The 21848-nt window shown below is 47.8% G+C and overlaps 1 protein-coding gene across 2 annotated transcripts in view; it reads right to left on the reverse strand.

Annotated features, from left to right (window-relative positions):
• NRAS (NRAS proto-oncogene, GTPase) overlaps positions 1-21848 on the reverse strand; it is a 138873-nt gene that overhangs the window by 80025 nt on the left and 37000 nt on the right. For both annotated transcript variants that reach the window (XM_069238736.1, XM_069238735.1), the window contains exon 3: positions 9068-9246. In XM_069238736.1, the coding sequence (XP_069094837.1) occupies positions 9068-9246 (179 nt within the window). The remainder of the gene's footprint in view (positions 1-9067; positions 9247-21848) is intronic.

The following is a 21848-nucleotide window of genomic DNA, read 5'->3' on the forward strand; positions in this document are numbered from 1 at the left end:
GGCACCAAGTGTGACCTTCAAAGCAGTCTGATGGTGCTCAGAGGCTACCCCACCCCAGCCCAGAGACACCTATTTCAAAGGGTGAGGTGGTCACACCCCTCCCTTGCAGGAAATCCTTTTTTCTGCCTTCCCCTGTATGAGTTAGGCTCATCAGCAAGAGGGCAGAACAGTTTCTGAGGTCTGCAGCAGCGTGGGCCGACAGCCAGACCCCATAAGGCTGCACAGGCAGAACTGAGGGATCCTCTAAGGAACCCCAGAGTAAATAGTATCATGCAGCTAGCACTGGAATCGGTGTAGTTGCATGATTCCAACATGTTTGATACCAAAATTGCCTGGCCTCAGAGTAGCCATTATGTAGTTGGACCACTAGTGTGGACAAGTATCAACTTCATACCTTAAGATGACTTCCCCGCTTTTACAAGGCCCAGGGAATGGAGTCTGGGGTTTATAAAGGTACCTTGTTTATGCAGGGCTATCCTCACACTTAGGGACATGCACCCTGCCCTTGGGCTGAGGGCCTACCAGAGGGGTGAAATTCCAGTGTCTAAGTGCAGTGACCATGATATAAGGCAAGCCTTCTATCTATAGTGAAAGGTGCATGCACCATTTCAAGCAGACTGCAATGGCAGGCCAGCGGACACAGTTTGTATAGGCTCCCATGGGTGACAATACATGCTGCAGCCCATGGGGGTCCCCTGGTGTACAATGTCCTGGTACCTAAGTACCCTATACTAGGGACTGACATGGGTGCACCAGTATGCCAACTGTGGGTGTAAAGGTTTACCAGCAACCAAATATAAAGGAGAGAGCACAGACACTGGGGTCCTGGTTAGCATACTAACACCATGCAAAAAGTGGCAGGTCTTAGAAAATCTTCAGTGGAGTCCCCAGTGATTTGGCCATCATAATTCATACCAACAGACTTTTATAACCCATAACTGTAGGGTGCCATAAGTCTGAGGTGCAGGGTCTTCAACTGTCTACAAAGAGTTGTGTGTCCACTGCAGTGCCCCCTTATAGCAGGAATGCCAGAAGAAGAAGGACTGCACAGCGAGGGGAAGCTGAAAGTGAAAGAATGGGATTTAAACGGGGGACTCACACACATCTGTTCTCTGCTCCAAAACAAACCCCTTCATGCAAAACAGCTCATTTGAGCAGGAATCGAGAAGTCTTACACGGGAACAAATACTTGGTTAGCCTTACAAAAAAGACTGCAGGGAGCAGGTCTCTACTGCTATAACTCACAATAGGGAAATCAGGATACTTAAAGATTGATGTACGAACGTTTTGCGAGTTGGTAACCAGACACAAAATGGTTAGTGACCTCTAAATAAGCTGCTTGTGATGTGCAAAGACTCTCTAACAGTGTTTAACACTGCACGCTGTACCAACTTAGCTTTTGTTTTTGCAATTGGAACTATCAAATTAGCAAATGTGATTTCCAAATAGTGAGTAGCTATTTGTATGTACAACGCATTCGCAATTGAGATATTTGGCTAAACAATGCCTTTTGCATGTGCAAAATACCATGGATTTGAAACAAGTGGTAACCAGTTGAAAAGTATAAAAAGGGTTCCAAATACATTGCAATATTTTACAATGACTGTTCTCTAAGCTGTAGTGAGGATGATATACATTCTGGGAGCTCAAAAGAGGAGGAGATAAATGATACTCAAAGATAGGGTGACTTTGCTTAAACAAACTGATGAAGAGGTTTATGCCAGATAAAGATTTACTAAATAGGTTATTTTGAGTTCAATTTATTAACTGGAGACTGTATTAAACATGTCTACCCATGCAGTGTAGCAATACCTACACATATTCAGTTTTTCTGTATTCTACACTTTATAGCTTCAGGTAGCTACCAACACGCTGTGGCTGTAACAGGTGGAATTTCACAAAGAGCATTATGGAGGGTTTTCTGTATGTTTTATGGAGGCAATGTTGGCTACAATAAATTCACACATTTGTGTTCCTAGCACCCCAGCAGAGCTAGAATTTACCGAAATCCAATTATATGCAACTAGCACATTCCCCATAGTCCCGCCCCCACCTCCTCCACGCCCCCGATAAACCCCCACTCCCTCAATTCCCACCAAGGGAGCCTCTGATTGCTCGTCCACAGGTACCACTGAGGGTCAAGTCAAGTGCTGAAGGGTTATTTGACCATAGTAGGACGGGCCCTGAGACCTCAGGAGTAAACTTTTGACAAGAAGCTGTTTACAAATGAAGCACAGCAAGGTAGAGTAGGAACTGAACCAGATTAAACTGCAGCTTAGACAATCCAATTGGTGCATTTTGTGGCATTGAAAGATGATATAAAATAGACATGTAGGTAGGCTGCTTAGCTGAACCCAGGGGAATCCAATAAATGGTTACGTTATGAGAATCTATCATTTCTTGCTGAGCAATTAATTAAATACATTTCAAACTGACAAAATGCCAAATTATTAACAAATGTTGTGGTTTAGCCTACTCACTTCTAATCTAGTGAGAACACAGAATATAATAGAAGAAGAGATGGGCCAAACCAGGGTGTCAGATTATGGGGTGCTTGACGGGTCACAATTTTGGTACCTACGTTTCCTCCCATTTGGGCAATATCTAGGAATCTTAGATTTATAGTGAGCCACAAACGGTCTCTCTATTCCAACAGGGAAGTGACATTAGATCATCATCTTCCTCCAGTATAAAACAGCACACTAGCTTTATTGGCAGCACAGTGCAATGGTCAAGCAGTATTGTAGGAAGTTGGATCTGTATGTACTATTTCAAAGTAAGAAATAGCATGCACAGAGTCCAAGGGTTCCCCTTAGAGGTAAGATAGTGGAAAAAAGGAGATAATTCTAATGCTCTATTTTGTGGTAGTGTGGTCGAGCAGTAGGCTTATCAGAGGGTAGTGTTAAGCATTTGTTGTACACACACAGGCAATAAATGAGGAACACACACTCAAAGACAATTCCAGGCCAATAGGTTTTTGTATAGAAAAATATATTTTTTTAGTTTATTTTAAGAACCACAGGTTCAAGATTTACAAGTAATACTTCAAATGAAAGGTATTTCACTTAGGAACTTTGAATTAGCAAAATAGCATGTACAGTTTTCACACAAATGGCAAAAAGCTATTTTAAAACTAGACAGTGCAATTTTCAACAGTTCCTGGGGGAGGTAAGTGTTTGTTAGTCTTGCAGGTAACTAAAGCACCTACAGGGTTCAAAGTTGGGTCCAAGGTAGCCCACCGTTGGGGGTTCAGAGCAACCCCAAAGTTACCACACCAGCAGCTCAGGGCCGGTCAGGTGCAGAGGTCAAAGTGGTGCCCAAAACGCATAGGCTTCAATGGAGAAGGGGGTGCCCCGGTTCCAGTCTGCCAGCAGGTAAGTACCCGCGTCTTGGGAGGGCAGACAAGGGGGGTTTTGTAGGGCACTGGGGGGGACACAAGTCAGCACAAAAGGTACACCCTCAGCAGCACTGGGGCGGCCGGGTGCAGAGTGCAAACAGGCATCGGGTTTACAATGGAGTTCAATGGGAGATCCAGGGGTCTCTTCAGCGAAGCAGGCAGGCAAGGGGGGGCTCCTCTGGTTAGCCACCACCTGGGCAAGGGAGAGGGCCACCTGGGGGTCGCTTCTGCACTGGAGGTCGGATCCTGCAGGTCCTGGGGGCTGCTGGTAAAGTGTCTTTACCAGGCGTCCGGTTCTTTGAAGCAGGCAGTCGCGGTCAGGGGGGCCTCTGGATTCCCTCTGCAGGCGTCGCTGGGGGGGCCCAGGGGTGTCAACGCTGGCTACTCACAGGGTCCCAGTCGCCGGGGAGTCCTCCCTGTAGTGTTGTTTCTCCGCAGGTCGAGCTGGGGGCGTCGGGTGCAGAGTGCAAAGTCTCACGCTTCCGGCGGGAAACATGTTGTCGTTAAAAGTTGCTTCTTTGTTGCAAAGATGTTTCTTCTTTGGAGCAGAGCCGCTGTCCTCTGGAGTTCTTGGTCCTTTTAGATGCAGGGTAGTCCTCTGAGGCTTCAGAGGTCGCTGGACCCTGTGGAACGCGTCGCTGTTGCAGTTTTTCTTGAAGTGGGGAGACAGGCCGGTAGAGCTGGGGCCAAAGCAGTTGGTGTCTCCGTCTTCTCTGCAGGGCTTTCAGGTCAGCAGTCCTTCTTCGTCTTAGGTTGCAGGAATCTAGATTCCTAGGTTCTGGGGAGCCCCTAAATACTGAATTTAGGGGTGTGTTTAGGTCTGGGAGGGCAGTAGCCAATGGCTACTGTCCTTGAGGGTGGCTACACCCTCTTTGTGCCTCCTCCCTGAGGGGAGGGGGGCACATCCCTATTCCTATTGGGGGAATCCTCCAAAATCAAGATGGAGGATTTCTAAAGACATGGGTCACCTCAGCTCAGGAAACCTTAGGGGCTGTCCTGACTGGTGGGTGACTCCTCCTTGTTTTTCTCATTTTCTCTCCTGGACTTGCCGACAAAAGTGGGGGCTGTGTCCAGGGGGCGGGCATCTTGTAGGAGGCTGGACTGGCTTGTGGTGAGTACCAAGGGGTACTTACACCATGCACCAGGCCCAGGTATCCCTTATTAGTGTAGAGGGGTGTCTAGCAGCTTAGGCTGATAGAAAAGGTAGCTTAGCAGAGCAGCTTAGGCTGAACTAGGAGACGAGTGAAGCTCCTACAGTACCACTAGTGTCATATGCACAATATCATATGAAAACACAATACACAGATATACTAAAAATAAAGGTACTTTATTTTTATGACAATATGCCAAAGTATCTCAGTGAGTACCCTCAGTATGAGGATAGCAAATATACACAAGATATATGTACACAATACCAAAATATGCAGTAATAGCAATAGAAAACAGTGCAAACAATGTATAGTCACAATAGAATGCAATGGGGGCACATAGGGATAGGGGCAACACAAACCATATACTCTAGAAGTGGAATGCGAACCACGAATGGACCCCAAACCTATGTGACCTTGTAGAGGGTCGCTGGGACTGTAAGAAAACCGTGAGGGTTAGAAAAATAGCCCACCCCAAGACCCTGAAAAGTGGGTGCAAAGTGCACCTAGGTTCCCCAAAGAGCACAGAAGTCGTGATAGGGGAATTCTGCAGTAAAGACCAACACCAGCAATGCAACAACGATGGATTTCCAGACGAGAGTACCTGTGGAACAAGGGGACCAAGTCCAAAAGTCACGATCAAGTCGGGAGTGGGCAGATGCCCAGGAAATGCCAGCTGTGGGTGCAAAGAAGCTGCCACCGGATGGTAGAAGCTGAGGATTCGGCAAGAACGACAAGGGCTAGAAACTTCCCCTTTGGAGAATGGATGTCCCACATCGTGAAGAGTCGTGCAGAAGTGTTTTCCCGCAGAAAGACCACAAACAAGCCTTGCTAGCTGCAAAGCTCGCGGTTAGGGTTTTTGGATGCTGCTGTGGCCCAGGAGGGACCAGGATGTCACCAATTGCGTGAGGGGACAGAGGGGGCGTCCAGCAAGACAAGGAGCCCTCTCAGAAGCAGGCAGCACCTGCAGAAGTGCCGGAACAGGCACTACGAAGTGGAGTGAAACGGTGCTCACCCGAAGTTGCACAAGAGAGTCCCACGCCGCCGGAGGACAACTCAGGAGGTCGTGCAATGCAGGTTAGAGTGCCGTGGACCCAGGCTTGGCTGTGCACGAAGGAAATCCTCGCTGAGTGCACAGGAGCCAGAGTAGCTGCAAAACACGCGGTTCCCAGCAATGCAGTCTAGCGTGGGGAGGCAAGGACTTACCTCCACCAAACTTGGACTGAAGAGTCACTGGACTGTGGGAGTCACTTGGACAGAGTTGCTGAGTTCAAGGGACCTCGCTCGTCGTGCTGAGAGGAGACCCAGAGGACCGGTGATGCAGTTCTTTGGTGCCTGCGGTTGCAGGGGGAAGATTCCGTCGACCCACGAGAGATTTCTTCGGAGCTTCTAGTGCAGAGAGGAGGCAGACTACCCCCACAGCATGCACCACCAGGAAAACAGTGGAGAAGGCGGCAGGATCAGCGTTACAATGTCGCAGTAGTCGTCTTTGCTACTTTGTTGCAGTTTTGCAGGCTTCCAGCGCGGTCAGCAGTCGATTCCTTGGCAGAAGGTGAAGAGAGAGATGCAGAGGAACTCTAATGAGCTCTTGCATTCGTTATCTAAGGAATTCCCCAAAGCAGAGACCCTAAATAGCCAGAAAAGAGGGTTTGGCTACTTAGGAGAGAGGATAGGCTAGCAACACCTGAAGGAGCCTATCAGAAGAAGTCTCTGACGTCACCTGGTGGCACTGGCCACTCAGAGCAGTCCAGTGTGCCAGCAGCACCTCTGTTTCCAAGATGGCAGAGGTCTGGAGCACACTGGAGGAGCTCTGGGCACCTCCCAGGGGAGGTGCAGGTCAGGGGAGTGGTCACTGCCCTTTCCTTTGTCCAGTTTCGCGCCAGAGCAGGGCTGAGGGGTCCCTGAACCGGTGTAGACTGGCTTATGCAGAAATGGGCACCATCTGTGCCCATGAAAGCATTTCCAGAGGCTGGGGGAGGCTACTCCTCCCCTGCCTTAACACCTTTTTCCAAAGGGAGAGGGTGTAACACCCTCTCTCTGAGGAAGTCCTTTGTTCTGCCTTCCTGGGTCAAGCCTGGCTGGACCCCAGGAGGGCAGAAACCTGTCTGAGGGGTTGGCAGCAGCAGCAGCTGCAGTGAAACCCCGGGAAAGGCAGTCTGGCAGTACCCGGGTCTGTGCTAGAGACCCGGGGAATCATGGGATTGTCCCCCCAATACCAGGATGGCATTGGTGGGGCAATTCCATGATCTTAGACATGTAACATGGCCATATTCGGAGTTACCATTGTGAAGCTACACATAGGTAGTGACCTATATGTAGTGCACGCGTGTAATGGTGTCCCCGCACTCACAAAGTCCGGGGAATTGGCCCTGAACAATGTGGGGGCACCTTGGCTAGTGCCAGGGTGCCCACACACTAAGTAACTTAGCACCCAACCTTTACCAGGTAAAGGTTAGACATATAGGTGACTTATAAGTTACTTAAGTGTAGTGTAAAATGGCTGTGAAATAACGTGGACGTTATTTCACTCAGGCTGCAGTGGCAGGCCTGTGTAAGAATTGTCAGAGCTCCCTATGGGTGGCAAAAGAAATGCTGCAGCCCATAGGGATCTCCTGGAACCCCAATACCCTGGGTACCTCAGTACCATATACTAGGGAATTATAAGGGTGTTCCAGTATGCCAATGTAAATTGGTAAAATTGGTCACTAGCCTATTAGTGACAATTTGGAAAGAAATGAGAGAGCATAACCACTGAGGTTCTGGTTAGCAGAGCCTCAGTGAGACAGTTAGTCATAACACAGGTAACACATACAGGGCACACTTATGAGCACTGGGGCCCTGGCTGGCAGGGTCCCAGTGACACATACAACTAAAACAACGTATATACAGTGAAATATGGGGGTAACATGCCAGGCAAGATGGTACTTTCCTACACATCTCCACTAGCTGGAGTGCCCTGGGGCATTGTAACATGAAGCCTGAGCCTTTGAGGCTCACTGCTAGGTGTTACAGTTCCTGCAGGGGGGAGGTGTGAAGCACCTCCACCCAGAGCAGGCTTTTGTTTCTGTCCTCAAAGAGCACAAAGGCCCTCACCACATGGGGTCAGAAACTTGTCTCTCAGCAGCAGGCTGGCACAGACCAGTCAGTCCTGCACTGAACAATTGGGTAAAATACAGGGGGCATCCCTAAGATGCCCTCTGTGTGCATTTTTTAATAAATCCAACACTGGCATCAGTGTGGGTTTATTATTCTGAGAAGTTTGATACCAAACTTCCCAGTATTCAGTGTAGCCATTATGGAGCTGTGGAGTTTGTTTTTGAGAGACTCCCAGACCATATACTTAATATGGCCACAACTGTACTTACAATGTCTAAGAATAGACTTAGACACTGTAGGAGCATATTGCTCATGCAGCTATGCCCTCACCTGTGGTATAGTGCACCCTGCCTTAGGGCTGTAAGGCCTGCTAGAGGGGTGACTTACCTATGCCACAGGCAGTATTTTGTGGGCATGGCATCCTGGGGGGGGGGGAGGCCATGTCGACTTTGCCTTTTTCTCCCCACCAACACACACAATCTGCAATGGCAGTGTGCATGTGTTAGGTGAGGGGATCCCTTAGGGTGGCACAACATATGCTGCAGCCCTTAGGGACCTTCCCTGGTCACAGGGCCCTTGGTACCACTGGTACCTTTTACAAGGGACTTATCTGTGTGCCAGGGGTGTGCCGATTGTGGAACAATGGTACATTTTAGGTGAAAGAACACTGGTGCTGGGGCCTGGTTAGCAGGGTGCCAGCACACTTCTCAGTCAAATCAACATCAGTATCAGGCAAAAAGTGGGGGGTAATTGCAACAGGGAACCATTTCCTTACAAGTATCTTCTTATTACTGGCACCACTGAAGGCACTGTATTTCTGTCTTGGGAATACTATTAGGGTGTTAGCTAGAAAAGGAGCATATGGGACTAATTTGAGGCAAAGGATGATCTCGAATAGTCTAGTGTATCAAACCATAGGTTTGTATTGAGTTAACAGTGGTGGTGGAGTGAAGGAAGGGAACAAGCCAAAATAAAAGCCATACATTTTAATAAAACTCATCTGATGACAGGTTTGTGACTTTTCCACCACTACCTTTTCGTAGAAGGCCCCCCTTTTGACACCTTGGGTTTAAATTTCCCCTCTCACATGTTCTCCATTGTTTTGTCACGTTTTATCTCCAATATCCTCCATAGCTCCATTGTACTTTTGCCCTAACTTGTGGTATAACATGCTAATGTGCGTTTTCCCTGTCACTCAACTCTACTTCTTACGCCAGATTTAAAAAAAGTGGAAACCTCTTAATATCTTTGTTTGTATGGTTTGCCTTATTTTGAGTGTTATGAATTAGCTGTGTACCCCTTACTTTGGCACCACAGTTCGTCAGACAAAAACGCACTTGCTGTCATTCCAGACAAGAAAATACATTTGAAGCAGGTTAAAAAATCTTGTATAAATCCTACCTACATAACACACTTTAAACCATACCTGTAGAGGTTAACATCAGCAAAGGATTTGCTGTTGTTGATTGCAAACACGCAGAGGAATCCTTCCCCAGTCCTCATATACTGGTCTCGCATGGCACTGTACTCTTCTTGGCCAGCAGTATCTAGAATATCCAGCAGGCATGTCTCGCCATCAATAACTACTTGTTTTCTATAGGAATCCTAAAGAAAGGACAGAAAAGTGGTAAAGTTGGGTCATTCTTCACTTATTACTTACTTCCTAAACAAGCCATTTATTCTTTAACCGCATACAGAAAACTGCACTAGCATGTTAAGAAACATTAAGTAGTTCTTACAAGAAGCTTTTTTTTCATACATCAGTAAGACTTCTGGTATTCTAGACAAATGCATTTTTAACCGTAACTTACTAAAGTTAAAAAAAAAAAAAATGAGGCATTTCTTTCTGAATATCCCTTTGCATTGGGTGGTGGCTTCCTTCACACAAATGTGTGTCCTTCCTGAGTTTTGCTACTTAGCAACAGTACTTGTGTGCACTCCAGATTTTTTTTTTCTTGATTTAAAACTCTGAGTGGCCGTTAGACCCATTAAAAACATATTAAGGGCAGGCTTGCATCTTTGCTTTTTAATCCTCGTTATCCTTTAAAAGCTTGAGCGAGAGTTATTATATTTAAAATTCAGTACTTCAACAGCCTTGTTAAATCACAAAATGCAGCACATTTTCAAACCGCAAACGCATAGTTCAAACGTTATATTGGTTATATCCTAACCTATTTCCACCTTTCCAATATTTGTTACAAGTGTTTATAGCAAATATATGTATTCACTATCTTTAACTCGTAGCATAGTTAACGAAACTCGGTTATACCCTCCCACTTACAATGTTGTGCTTGCAAAAAAAAAAAAAAGAGCAAAATGCAACATTTTCAGTTGTGTTGGAAAAAGTCGTAAATATTATTAAGTCCTTCATACAAGTTAGACAAACTCTGAGGCTGGGATACCAGCGAGCCGAAATTTCCAATGCTAGCTAGTGTCCCTCCACCAAGGACACGATTTGTCCCCAGAATGAAGAATAACCGCACAGACCTGGGAATACGGTTTCTTTTTCTGGTGGTTTCTCTCCTAAAGCCCGCTCCCTCCCCCCGTCTCCGGGGACAAGAGAATTGCCATTTTCCACCTGCTTAGAGAAGTTGGAAAATGTCAGCGGGGTCCGGTTGGGTCGGAAGTTTGGGAGGAGAGGACAGCGAGTGGTCAGCCCAGAGGGTCCACTGTATGCTTCCTCCTGTGGTTGCGCAGTATTTGGACGGGGCACAGTCTGTGCTCCTGCGTCAGACCATGCCCCTAAAGCAGTGAAAACCAGGTCCGGTGTTCCTGGTCTCGAAATTACTATGTCCTTGCGTACCGAGCTACTTGGAACGGACCTGGCATGGATGTAATAATGGTAGAAGTTGCTATCCTTCTGCTTCCAAACCCAGCTTAGCAATGGATGCCGTTTTCCCTCAAATTTTAAAATTAAGCAGGCCGTTAACCTGTACGAGATTTTGTCTTTATCAACCCAACCTCAAATTGTCTGTCAACAGAGAATCTTGAAAAATGTAAAACTACATGTCACTTCCTGGGTGTAATATGCGTCATAGGGAGGGCGATAAAGCCCATGTCCCTTCTGCTATCTTTAAGACTGTAATAAGAGATCATGGCTAAACTAGTATCTAATGGCCAAAGGTCCAAATTCAGATAATTAACATTCCAGAAAAATGTACAATAATAAGTTTATGTTTGAATACAGACTTCACTTCTAAAACGGGATTAGATGGTCCAACGTTCAGAATAGAATGCTTACTGTTCCTGGAAGTGAGGTTTATTACGCTTTTCTACAGTGAGTTAACACCTTCACTGAGAACAAAATATCATGAGTGCAATATGGCACACAGTCAGGCAACAACAGTAGTGGGACACAATATACTAAAAAACAAATGTCAGCTGTCTCCACTCTAGTGCAGGCGAGAGCAGCAGCGGGGACACTGCATGCAGTACTGAAAGGCGGACCAGCGGACTGAAACCACCAGGCAAGCCTGTTCCGGCCTGATACTTATTACAGAAAGGACTGCACAAACATCTGCAGCCCATTCCGTAGTAACAACTTCACCCATAACTGTATGAGAAAGCCTCAAAGTGACATCTGTGGGCAAATGCGCTGGAGTGGCGTTTTAACCATTACTCAATTTCATCAATACCAAAAGCAAATCTCTTCCTGTGAACAATTCGATGTCCTCTGCACCTTCTCCTACAGGCCTCCTTTATTGATAAAACCCTCTGCCGGATTTACGCCCGCTGTTTTTGAAATGTCTGCTCCAATCAAATGCTGATAACCTCCAGACTCGTTTTTCCAAACGACCTTAAACTCTTGTGCTTTGCAATTTCAAATGAAAGATTTTAAACTAAAAAAAAAATCCGAACCAAGAAAGGTGGGCATTGTCGTTAGCGGCAATTAGCATAACAACAGCTTAGGAAAATATTCACCGAGATAAAAAAAAAAAAGGGGTTGTGTGTTATGGGGCGTACAGTTGTGTTTCATTATTAAAGGGGGGAGATGGTTTATGGTTTGTATATTGTTTACGTTCAATTTACAATGAGGGAACGTGACATTGTGGTGTTCCAATGCCTGAGCATTAGGTCTGAGGGCAGTTTGCTGTGGCAGAGGAACCGGACAGACCTGCTTCTTTTGTATGTGTAGTTACTTATGAAAGATGCTGTTATACATACTTCAGTTGCGAGTCTCGTACTTATGTTCGCTCCGGAGAGGAACACAACATTGTGGTGCTGACTTTCATGCGGCATTTCCTTTCTACTGCCATGACACAGTCATGGTGCATCAAGCCACGTTAAACTGGTGTTCAGAACCAAGTACAAACAAGCATTGGCAAAGCCAATATATCTTGCCTTTACGAGAGCTACTGGCTTTGGCGATGTGTTTTGCCATGTTGTACACTAGTGTGGCTCCTGTTCAGCATGGCTTTAAGTTAGTGGTGTGCAGTGTCAGAGTGGAGTAGGGGAGTAGTGTGTCGCAGAGAGGATTTGTTTGACTGTCGTCGAGTGGAGTAAGGGGAGTAGAGGGAAGTAGAGGGAAGTAGAGTTCAGTGGTTACATGGCAGAGAGTGTCGTAGAATGGATTAGGATGAAATAGGGTGGAGCAAGTTAAAGCGGACTGAGGTAATGGGGTGGATTAGATTGGAGTAGAATGGGGTGGACTGAATTGGAGAAGAGTGAGGTGGACTGGACTGGGGTGTGGTGTGGTGGATTGAAATGGGGTGAGGTGGATGGAACTGGAGTGGATTTGATTGAGGGCAGTGGTTTGGAATTAGGTGATAGGGCTGGTGGGAATGGAGTGGGGTGGTTTAGACTGGACTGGAGTGGGGTGGATTACACTGGATTGGAGTGGGGTGGATTAGACTGAACTGGAGAGAGGTGGACTGGAGCGGGGTGGGAGTGGGGTGGACTGGAGTGGGGTGGGACTGAACTGGAGTGGGTGGGCTGAACTGGAGTGGAGTGGGATGGAAGGGTTGGAGTGGGGTGGACTGAACTGGGGTGGGATGGATTAGACTGGGCTACTGCGAGGTAAATTGAAGTAAATTACGTGGACTGGAGAGGGTCCATTGAAATGTGGTGGATTGGATTGGGGTGTGGTGGGCTGAAGTGGGATGGACTAGATCGAGTGGGGTGGAGTAGATCAGATTGGGGTGGAGTGTATTCGATTGGGGTGGATTGGAGTGCAGAGTGGTGGGTTGATCAGAGTGCAGGGTGGTGGATAGATTGGGTCAGAGTAGGGTGGGGTGTAATGAACTGGGGTGGACTTCATTGGAGCGGGGTGTGTTGGAGTGGATTTGGCTGGAAGGATTGGATCGGAGTGCACTTGACTGAACTGGAGTGAGGTAGCGTGGGGTGGATGGGTTCAGGATGGGGTGGGGTGGATTAGACTGGACTGGGGTGGATTGCATTAAGGTGGATTGGCGTGGGGTGAATTAGACTGCAGGGCGTGGAATGGAGTGAAGTGGATTGGATTGGGATGGATCAGGGTGGACTGGAGTCAGGTGGATTGGAATGAGTGGGGTGGGTTAGGGTGTGGTTGGGTGGGGCAGATTGAAAAGTTGTGGGGTGGGCTGGATTGGAGTGAAGCAGATTGTTTTGGATTGAAGTGGGTCAGTATAGAGTGGGAGAGATTGTTGCGGTTTCAAGTGTGGCAGATTGGAGTGTTGTGGACTGGAGTGGGACAGATTGTTTTGGTTTGGAGTGGGGAAGATTGTTTTGGAGTGATGCAGATTGTTTTGGATTAGAGTGAGGCGAATTGGAGTGGGGCAGATTAGACGAGGGTGTGTTGGGGAGATTGTAGTGGGGTGGATTGGGGTGTACTGCATGATTATGTGTTAAAGTGTCATTTCAGAACCTTTACATAATAAAGAAACAACGTTGCTTTGCAATATTTCAAGCAAGTTAATTGTAATCTTTTCAGAGGAGTGCCCAAGAGCAAAAACTAAAGAAAACATGAGTGGAAAGTGAGAAAAGACGACTTGGCAAAATAAAAGAAAGGTAGCTTTAAAAGATAAAACATTGCAATTTTGTTTGTCCTGCTGGGTAAGTTTTTTCCAGTCACAAGACTTCTGTTTGCAGGACACTAAAAGTTAAAAAGAAGAAAATAATACCTCAATCGTGTCGGGAGCAGCAGACTGGCACTAATTAAGTTGAATCAATCAGTGCTTGGTCTCTGCTCCACGCAAAGGACGAAATGATGGCAGGCGCACCTTGACAAATTACAAGGCTGTAAAGAAAACTGCCACGCAAACCAACAAATAGTGAGCATCAGGTGGGCTTCAAGCCCTTTACTGTACACAAAAGAGTCTCGCCAACGAGACGCATGAACTAGTGCATGCACTAGCAGGCTCAACCCTTAGAATTTGCTTATTAGATGTGGCACAGCAGCACCATCTAGTGATGCCATCCCTATGATTCCAAGTCAGATGTAAACCATAGAGTTTGTCTGCCCCTTTCACACGTTTTTGGGCCAAATTACAAGTTGGAGGGTACTCAGTGACGCTATTAAAGGGTGAACTATTTACCAGGTGATTTAAATATCTCATATTATGAGGTTTTGCCATGGGAATGACACATTATTTGCAGATGGGATGTTTTTGTCTCTTTTCTAAGCATTTACCACAGATTTACTTTACCAAAACTTCTTTCAGTGAAATAGGTCAGGGGAAAACTGTGAGGTACAAAACACCTCTTAATTGTGAACCCTGTGCAAGCTGTTTTATGTCTCGGCTAGCCAGAGCATGGTTGTCTCTTTGAGCTGTATTGTCACTTTAAGTGGGCATAGAGTCCACCCATTAAATACCATTGGTTGGCGTCCTTCTCACTCACATTTTTTTGCTTCTTATTAGTTAGCTGTTGTAGGAATCCTTCATCTATCTGTGTTTATCCCTCCCCCAGGAGTATGGATGCATTACTTGTGTCCCTCTACTGCTCATTATGTTAGAGTGCCTGTACTGTAAGCACTGAAGATCCCTGCAGTGCCTCTACTCTAGGCACTGCAGAGAGATCCTAGGAGTGCCTCTACTGTAAGAAATGCAGACAAATCTAGTAGTGCCTCCACTGCAATCGCTGGACATCCCAACAGTACTTTAAACGTAAGCATGTAAACAAAAACCTTGCCATCACTGTAAGCAATATGGATCCCCAGCAGGGCCTCTGATGTAAGCACTGCAGTTCAGTTCCTCCAATGTAAGTACTGGTGATCCAAACAGAGCACCTCTAATGTAAGCATTGCAGATCCCAGCAGTGCCTCCGCAGTGAGTATTGCAACTCACTTCAGCTACTCCACAGTAAACAGTGCCTCCACAGTAAGCACTGCAGATCACAGCATTGCATCCAGCAGCTCACAGCACTGCAGCCGCTTTAGGTACCCACAGTGCCACCACTATAAGCACTGCCAATTCGTGCAGTGCTTCTTCTGTAAGCACTGAAGACAGTGTGTGACGGGCTCGTCTGACCACACCATGTGTGGGTCTTTTTTTGAGGGGGTGGGGGTGGGGAGGGGGGGGGTGGGTTCTTTGGATGTTTGCGAGCCTGTTCTATGGTTTGGTGGGCCGGTTTTTACTGTTATTTTTCCAGATTTTACCAGGAACACTGCATACAGCAGCCATCAATGTATTCAGTCTCCCGTAATTTCCTCATGTACTATCCCCAACTCCCTGTTCCTCCACCTGCCCTCCTTCCACTGTCTGTGGTGTTGCCATCTCCCACACTCCTGTCCTGATTCCCTTTGGTTGTTCACGGTTTTGGTCTGTCCTACCCTACTTCCTTTCCATTGTCCATGGTGCCACCTGCACATCTCTCCCTTAACCATATGCACCCCCATGCCTGCATACTGCTCTTCTGTGGTTGTCAGCCCCGTCTCTTATTCCACATAATTAACAAGTCTTGTCATTGGCGTGATCCTGAGAAAGATGCCTTGCCTCAAGTGCCTCAGGCTCTGATCTTCCAAAAGTGAAATTTCTAAGCACTCATATGAAAGCTGTGCTAGGCACTATACAAAGTCAGAAAACTAAAGTTAGATAGAAGCAGATGCCTCAAGTTGATATGGCTGGGGTAGAATCAGTCAGATGCCAGGTGTAACTGCATGAACAGTCTTACTGAGAGTAGAACCTGTAGGTGTGTTAAACCCAAGAGCTACCAGGGAGTATATGCCCTGCATGATCAGCTGCATTACAAACATGCTGTAGAACCTGCTGCTGTTGGAGGGCATGATAGCCAGATGTTACTATCTGTCAGGTCCTTGCAGCAGGCACCCTGAGCTGGCTGTGCTTTCCAATTGGCAGCTGGTTGAGGTGTGTTACACCATCACTGTTGCACATCTCACAGTTATATAAACAGAACTGTGTCAACCACATGTGGGACCTGTCCCTTTTTGTAGAGTCATCCCCAAACGTTTTGCCTTCCTCCTCCTATTTTTCTGACATCTTTTTGTTCGATCTAAAACTTTGGGCACTTTATCACTGCTGATCAGTGCTAAAGTGCATGTGCTCTCCCTTCTAAACCTGGTATGATTGGCTTACACCTGATTGGCACATTTAATTTACCTATAAGTTCCTTGTGCAGTGGTATCCCTTATATTCAGGGCCTGTGAATTAAATGCTACTAGTGGGTCTGCAGTACAGCCTGTGCCACTTACAAAATTAGCCTTTCAAACCTGTCTCAGGCCTGCCACCTCAGGGCCTGCGTGCGTAGTTACTGCCACAGGGAGCTAGCATCTAAATTTACTTAGCAGGCCTGGAACTATCCTTTTACTACATATAAGTCACCCCTAAAGTAAGCTCTAGCTAGCCTTATGGGCAGGAAACTGTGTGTGTAAAAGGTAGGACATATGTCTTTATGTACTACATGTCCTAATACTGACATACCGCCTGTTTAGTTTCTCACTACTGTGAGCGCTGCCCCTCTATGAGGATTGCTTTAAAAATGCCCTAACATATGCCTAAGTGGTATTGTCTGATCTATGAGGTGTGGCGTAGGCATGTTTGGTATGGCTGGAATGGTACTGTGAAAGGCTGCTTACTGGAGTAGGTGGATATTTTATTACCATTTGTAGAAAGCGACCATTTCTCTGTGCTTATCACTCGGGTGTTTTGCAGCTTGAATCCAATCCACATCTGGGGGGCGAGTGACAGCGGGGCTTTGTCGATACTTCGCAGACAGCCTGTACAAAGTGAGGGTGGAGGTGTACCAGGAGTACATCTGCATGGTAAGTGGTCTTCATGGGCTGGAAGAGGTAGAGGCGGGTCACACGTGCACCTGTAAAGGTCTTGCCCTGACCTCACACAAAGGGGTTGGAGGAGAAGGGGGTTTTCCTGGAACTGGTTAGAACTGGCAGGAACCCCCTCCACCTCTGTGGACGCTGTGCAAAATGAGTAAAAGTACAGGGGGTTGTCCCCCACATGGGGAGAACACTAATGGACTGGACACTGGATGCTGCTGGAAGGACTCGCCAGGAACTGCCTTGGGACTGCTCTGCTGTTGTGCTGATCTGTGACCTGCTAGGTCACCAAGAGGGACTGCCACTGCCTTTTAAACCCTTGTGCTGGCCTGCCTGCTTGGGCCCTGCAGCCCGTGCCCCTATTGCTGTCTCCAAGGACTGGGTGGTGTGCCCCTTTTCTCCCTGCATTCACATTCGTACACCTCGAGGGAAGCACTGTATTCTGGACTCGGGCGCAGGATGGGTGCTTTATGATTTACTTCCTCAAAGCGAGGGAAGCGCTGCGCACGCTAGTTTGGAGCCCAGAGAGTGCGTCATTCTTTTACTTTAGCGTGTGCAGCTAGGATCACTGGTCTGGTTTCTTAGGGGAGTACGGACGAAGCACAAGTAAGCACCTACTGTGGTGCATTCACTGCCGCAACCCATTGTAGGAGGCTGGACTGGCTTGTAGTGGGTACCAAGAGGTACTTACACCTTGCACCAGGCCCAGGTATCCCTTATTAGTGTATAGGGGTGTCTAGCAGCTTAGGCTGATAGAAAAGGTAGCTTAGCAGAGCAGTTTAGGCTGAACTAGGAGACGAGTGAAGCCCCTACAGTACCACTAGTGCCACATGCACAATATCATAAGAAAACACAATACACAGATATACTAAAAATAAAGGTACTTTATTTTTATGACAATATGCCAAAGTATCTCAGTGAGTACCCTCAGTATGAGGATAGCAAATATACACAAGATTTATGTACACAATACCAAAATATGCAGTAATAGCAATAGAAAACAGGGCAAACAATGTATAGTCACAATAGAATGCAATGGGGGCACATAGGGAGAGGGGCAACACAAACCATATACTCTAGAAGTGGAATGCGAACCACGAATGGACCCCAAACCTATGTGACCTTGTAGAGGGTCGCTGGGACTGTAAGGAAACAGTGAGGGTTAGAAAAATAGCCCACCCCAAGACCCTGAAAAGTGGGTGCAATGTGCACCTAAGTTCCCCAAAGAGCACAGAAGTCGTGATAGGGGAATTCTGCAAGGAAGACCAACACCAGCAATGCAACAACGATGGATTTCTGGACGAGAGTACCTGTGGAACAAGGGGACCAAGTCCAAGAGTCACGATCAAGTCGGGAGTGGGCAGATGCCCAGGAAATGCCAGCTGTGGGTGCAAAGAAGCTGCCACCGGAGGGTAGAAGCTGTGGATTCTGCAAGAACGACAAGGGCTAGAAACTTCCCCTTTGGAGGATGGATGTCCCACGTCGTGAAGAGTCGTGCAGAGGTGTTTCCGTGCAGAAATACTGCAAACAAGCCTTGCTAGCTGCAAGGGTCGCGGTTAGGGTTTTTGGATGCTGCTGTGGCCCAGGAGGGACCGGGATGTCGCCAATTGCGTGAGGAGACAGAGGGGGCGTCCAGCAAGACTAGGAGCCCACTCAGAAGCAAGCAGCACCCGCAGAAGTGGCGAAATAGGCACTATGAAGTGGAGTGAACCGGAGCTCACCCGAAGTCACAAAAGAGGGTCCCACGATGCCGGAGGACAACTCAGGAGGTCGTGCACTGCAGGTTAGAGTGCCGGGGACCCAGGCTTGGCTGTGCACAAAGGAAATCCTGGAAGAGTGCACAGGAGCCGGAGTAGCTGCAAAACACGCGGTTCCCAGCAATGCAGTCTAGCGTGGGGCGGCAAGGACTTACCTCCACCAAACTTGGAGTGAAGAGTCACTGGACTGTGGGAGTCACTTGGACAGAGTTGCTGAGTTCAAGGGACCTCGCTCGTCGTGCTGAGAGGAGACCCAGAGGACCGGTGATGCAGTTCTTTGGTGCCTGCGGTTGCAGGGGGAAGATTCCGTCGACCCACAGGAGATTTCTTCGGAGCTTCTAGTGCAGAGAGGAGGCAGACTACCCCCACAGCATGCACCACCAGGAAAACAGTCGAGAAGGCGGCAGGATCAGCGTTACAAGGTCGCAGTAGTCGTCTTTGCTACTTTGTTGCAGTTTTGCAGGCTTCCAGCACGGTCAGCAGTCGATTCATTGGCAGAAGGTGAAGAGAGAGATGCAGAGGAACTCTGATGAGCTCTTGCATTCGTTATCTAAGGAATTCCCCAAAGCAGAGACCCTAAATAGCCAGAAAAGGAGGTTTGGCTACTTAGGAGAGAGGATAGGCTAGCAACACCTGGAAGAGCCTATCAAAAGGAGTCTCTGACGTCACCTGCTGGCACTGGCCACTCAGAGCAGTCCAGTGTGCCAGCAGCACCTCTGTTTCCAAGATGGCAGAGGTCTGGAGCACACTGGAGGAGCTCTGGGCACCTCCCAGGGGAGGTGCAGGTCAGGGGAGTGGTCACTCCCCTTTCCTTTGTCCAGTTTCGCGCCAGAGCAGGGCTGAGGGATCCCTGAACTGGTGTAGACTGGCTTATGCAGAGATGGGCCCCATCTGTGCCCATCAAAGCATTTCCAGAGGCTGGGGAGGCTACTCCTCCCCAGCCCTGACACCTTTTTCCAAAGGGAGAGGGTGTAACACCCTCTCTCTGAGGAAGTCCTTTGTTCTGCCTTCCTGGGCCAAGCCTGGCTGGACCCCAGGAGGGCAGAAACCTGTCTGAGGGGTTGGCAGCAGCAGCAGCTGCAGTGAAACCACGGGAAAGGTAGTTTGGCAGTACCCGGGTCTGTGCTAGAGACTCGGGGGATCATGGAATTGTCTCCCCAATGCCAGGATGGCATTGGGGTGACAATTTCATGATCTTAGACATGTTACATGGCCATGTTCGGAGTTACCATTGTGACGCTATACATATGTCGTGGCATATGTATAGTGCACGCGTGTAATGGTGTCCCCGCACTCACAAAGTCCGGGGAATTTGCCCTGAACAATGTGGGAGCACCTTGGCTAGTGCCAGGGTGACCACACACTAAGTAACTTAGCACCCAACCTTTACCAGGTAAAGGTTAGACATATAGGTGACTTATAAGTTACTTAAGTGCAGTGGTAAATGGCTGTGAAATAACGTGGACGTTATTTCACTCAGGCTGCAAAGGCAGGCCTGTGTAAGAGTTGTCAGATCTCCCTATTGGTGGCACAAGAAATGCTGCAGCCCATAGGGATCTCCTGGAACCCCAATACCCTGCGTACCTCAGTATCATATACTAAGGAATTATAAGGGTGTTCCAGTATGCCAATGTAAATTGGTGAAATTGGTCACTAGCCTGTTAGTGACAATTTGGAAAGAAATGAGAGAGCATAACCACTGAGGTTCTGGATAGCAGAGCCTCAGTGAGACAGTTAGTCATAACACAGGTAACACATACAGGGCACGATTATGAGCACTGGGGCCCTGGCTGGCAGGGTCCCAGTGACACATACAACTAAAACAACATATATACAGTGAAATATGGGGGTAACATGCCAGGCAAGATGGTACTTTCCTACACCCATGCAGGAGCGAAAAAAGGAGCCAGCCCGTGGCCGGAAGGTGCCCCCGACTGGGCCGCCCTAGATGGAGGGCGGTAGCGACCTGGGAGGCCCTGGAGGGCTCAGAGAGTGCTACCAGTGGCCACCTGCATGGGGAGAAACCAGCAGCTGTGTCGCACGGACACGGGTGGCTGAGGTGTGGCCCTTCTTGAGCCCACATACATAGAACCCCACAGAGGATTTCTCCTATCATTCCGTTACGGGGGGCACCCCTAGCTGGGAGGTATTTGCTGCGGGAGCAGCCCTTGTGGGAAGAGGGGAAGAGAGGAGCCGCTCCTCGATTACAAGTCTCCTATCATATTCCCCCTACTGGAGGGGAACCTGTTGGGACCATTGTCGTCATCACGTCGGGAGGTTGGGGAAGATCTCCCCATCAGCGTGGGGAATGTGTCAGTGTATTCCACCTGCCCCACACAATGTAGGAGCATACTTTTGGAGCACACACCTGTGGTTGGCAGGGCAGGGAGGAAAACCTCAGCGGAGGTCCCATACCTGCCCAGCCTCTTCGGATTACTGTATGATCTTTGTTAGGAGTGCAGGAGCTCCTGCGCTGGGTGTAGTGGGCTCCTCTACTCACAATATAACTTCTAAAGGAAGCGCAGACGTGCTGCAGCCTTCATGTAGGTTATATTGTTGGTGACTACCTTATGTCCTGTGGTTCACCACTGTGTTCTTTCACCCTCAGTTGGTCATATCTTTCTTCATGCAAGATCATATGTCTTTCTTGCCTCACTTGGGTAATGCTAAAGCTCTCAGGATCTGCCTGTGTGCATTGGGAGGGTTTTCTGACATATGCAAAGGAGGAGATATTTTTGCAATCATGATGATGTTTACGATAACATGTGCATTCTTGGTAATAGCGTTGGACCGGACTACTGCTTGTGTTGCAGAATAGTCGTAACCTATGTGTTCATCTGACTACTGCTTGTGTTGCAGAATTGTTGTAACCTATGTGTTCATCTGACTACTGCTTGTGTTGCAGAATAGTCGTAACCTATGTGTTCATCTGACTACTACTTGTGTTGCAGGATAGTCATAACCTATGTGATGTTCCGACTATTGCTTGTGTAGCAGAGTACTAGTAACCTATGTGATGTTCTGACTACTGCTTGTGTAGCAGTGTACTACTGATACAGGTCGTGTTTGGTCAAATGATGTGGTGGGTGGTGGTGGTTTTTGTACAACCACTTTACACATTGCCTCGGTGACAGCCCTGACTGCTCGTGCCAAGCTACAAAAGGGGGTAAGCAGAGGTTATCTTGGGTGTGTAGCTCCCTTGCCCTGACGAGTGGTGGGTTCTGCCTGGCTGAGGTTCATAC

The sequence above is a fragment of the Pleurodeles waltl genome, chromosome 6 (assembly GCF_031143425.1).
Source record: "Pleurodeles waltl isolate 20211129_DDA chromosome 6, aPleWal1.hap1.20221129, whole genome shotgun sequence".
In the NCBI taxonomy this organism is placed as follows: domain Eukaryota; kingdom Metazoa; phylum Chordata; class Amphibia; order Caudata; family Salamandridae; genus Pleurodeles; species Pleurodeles waltl.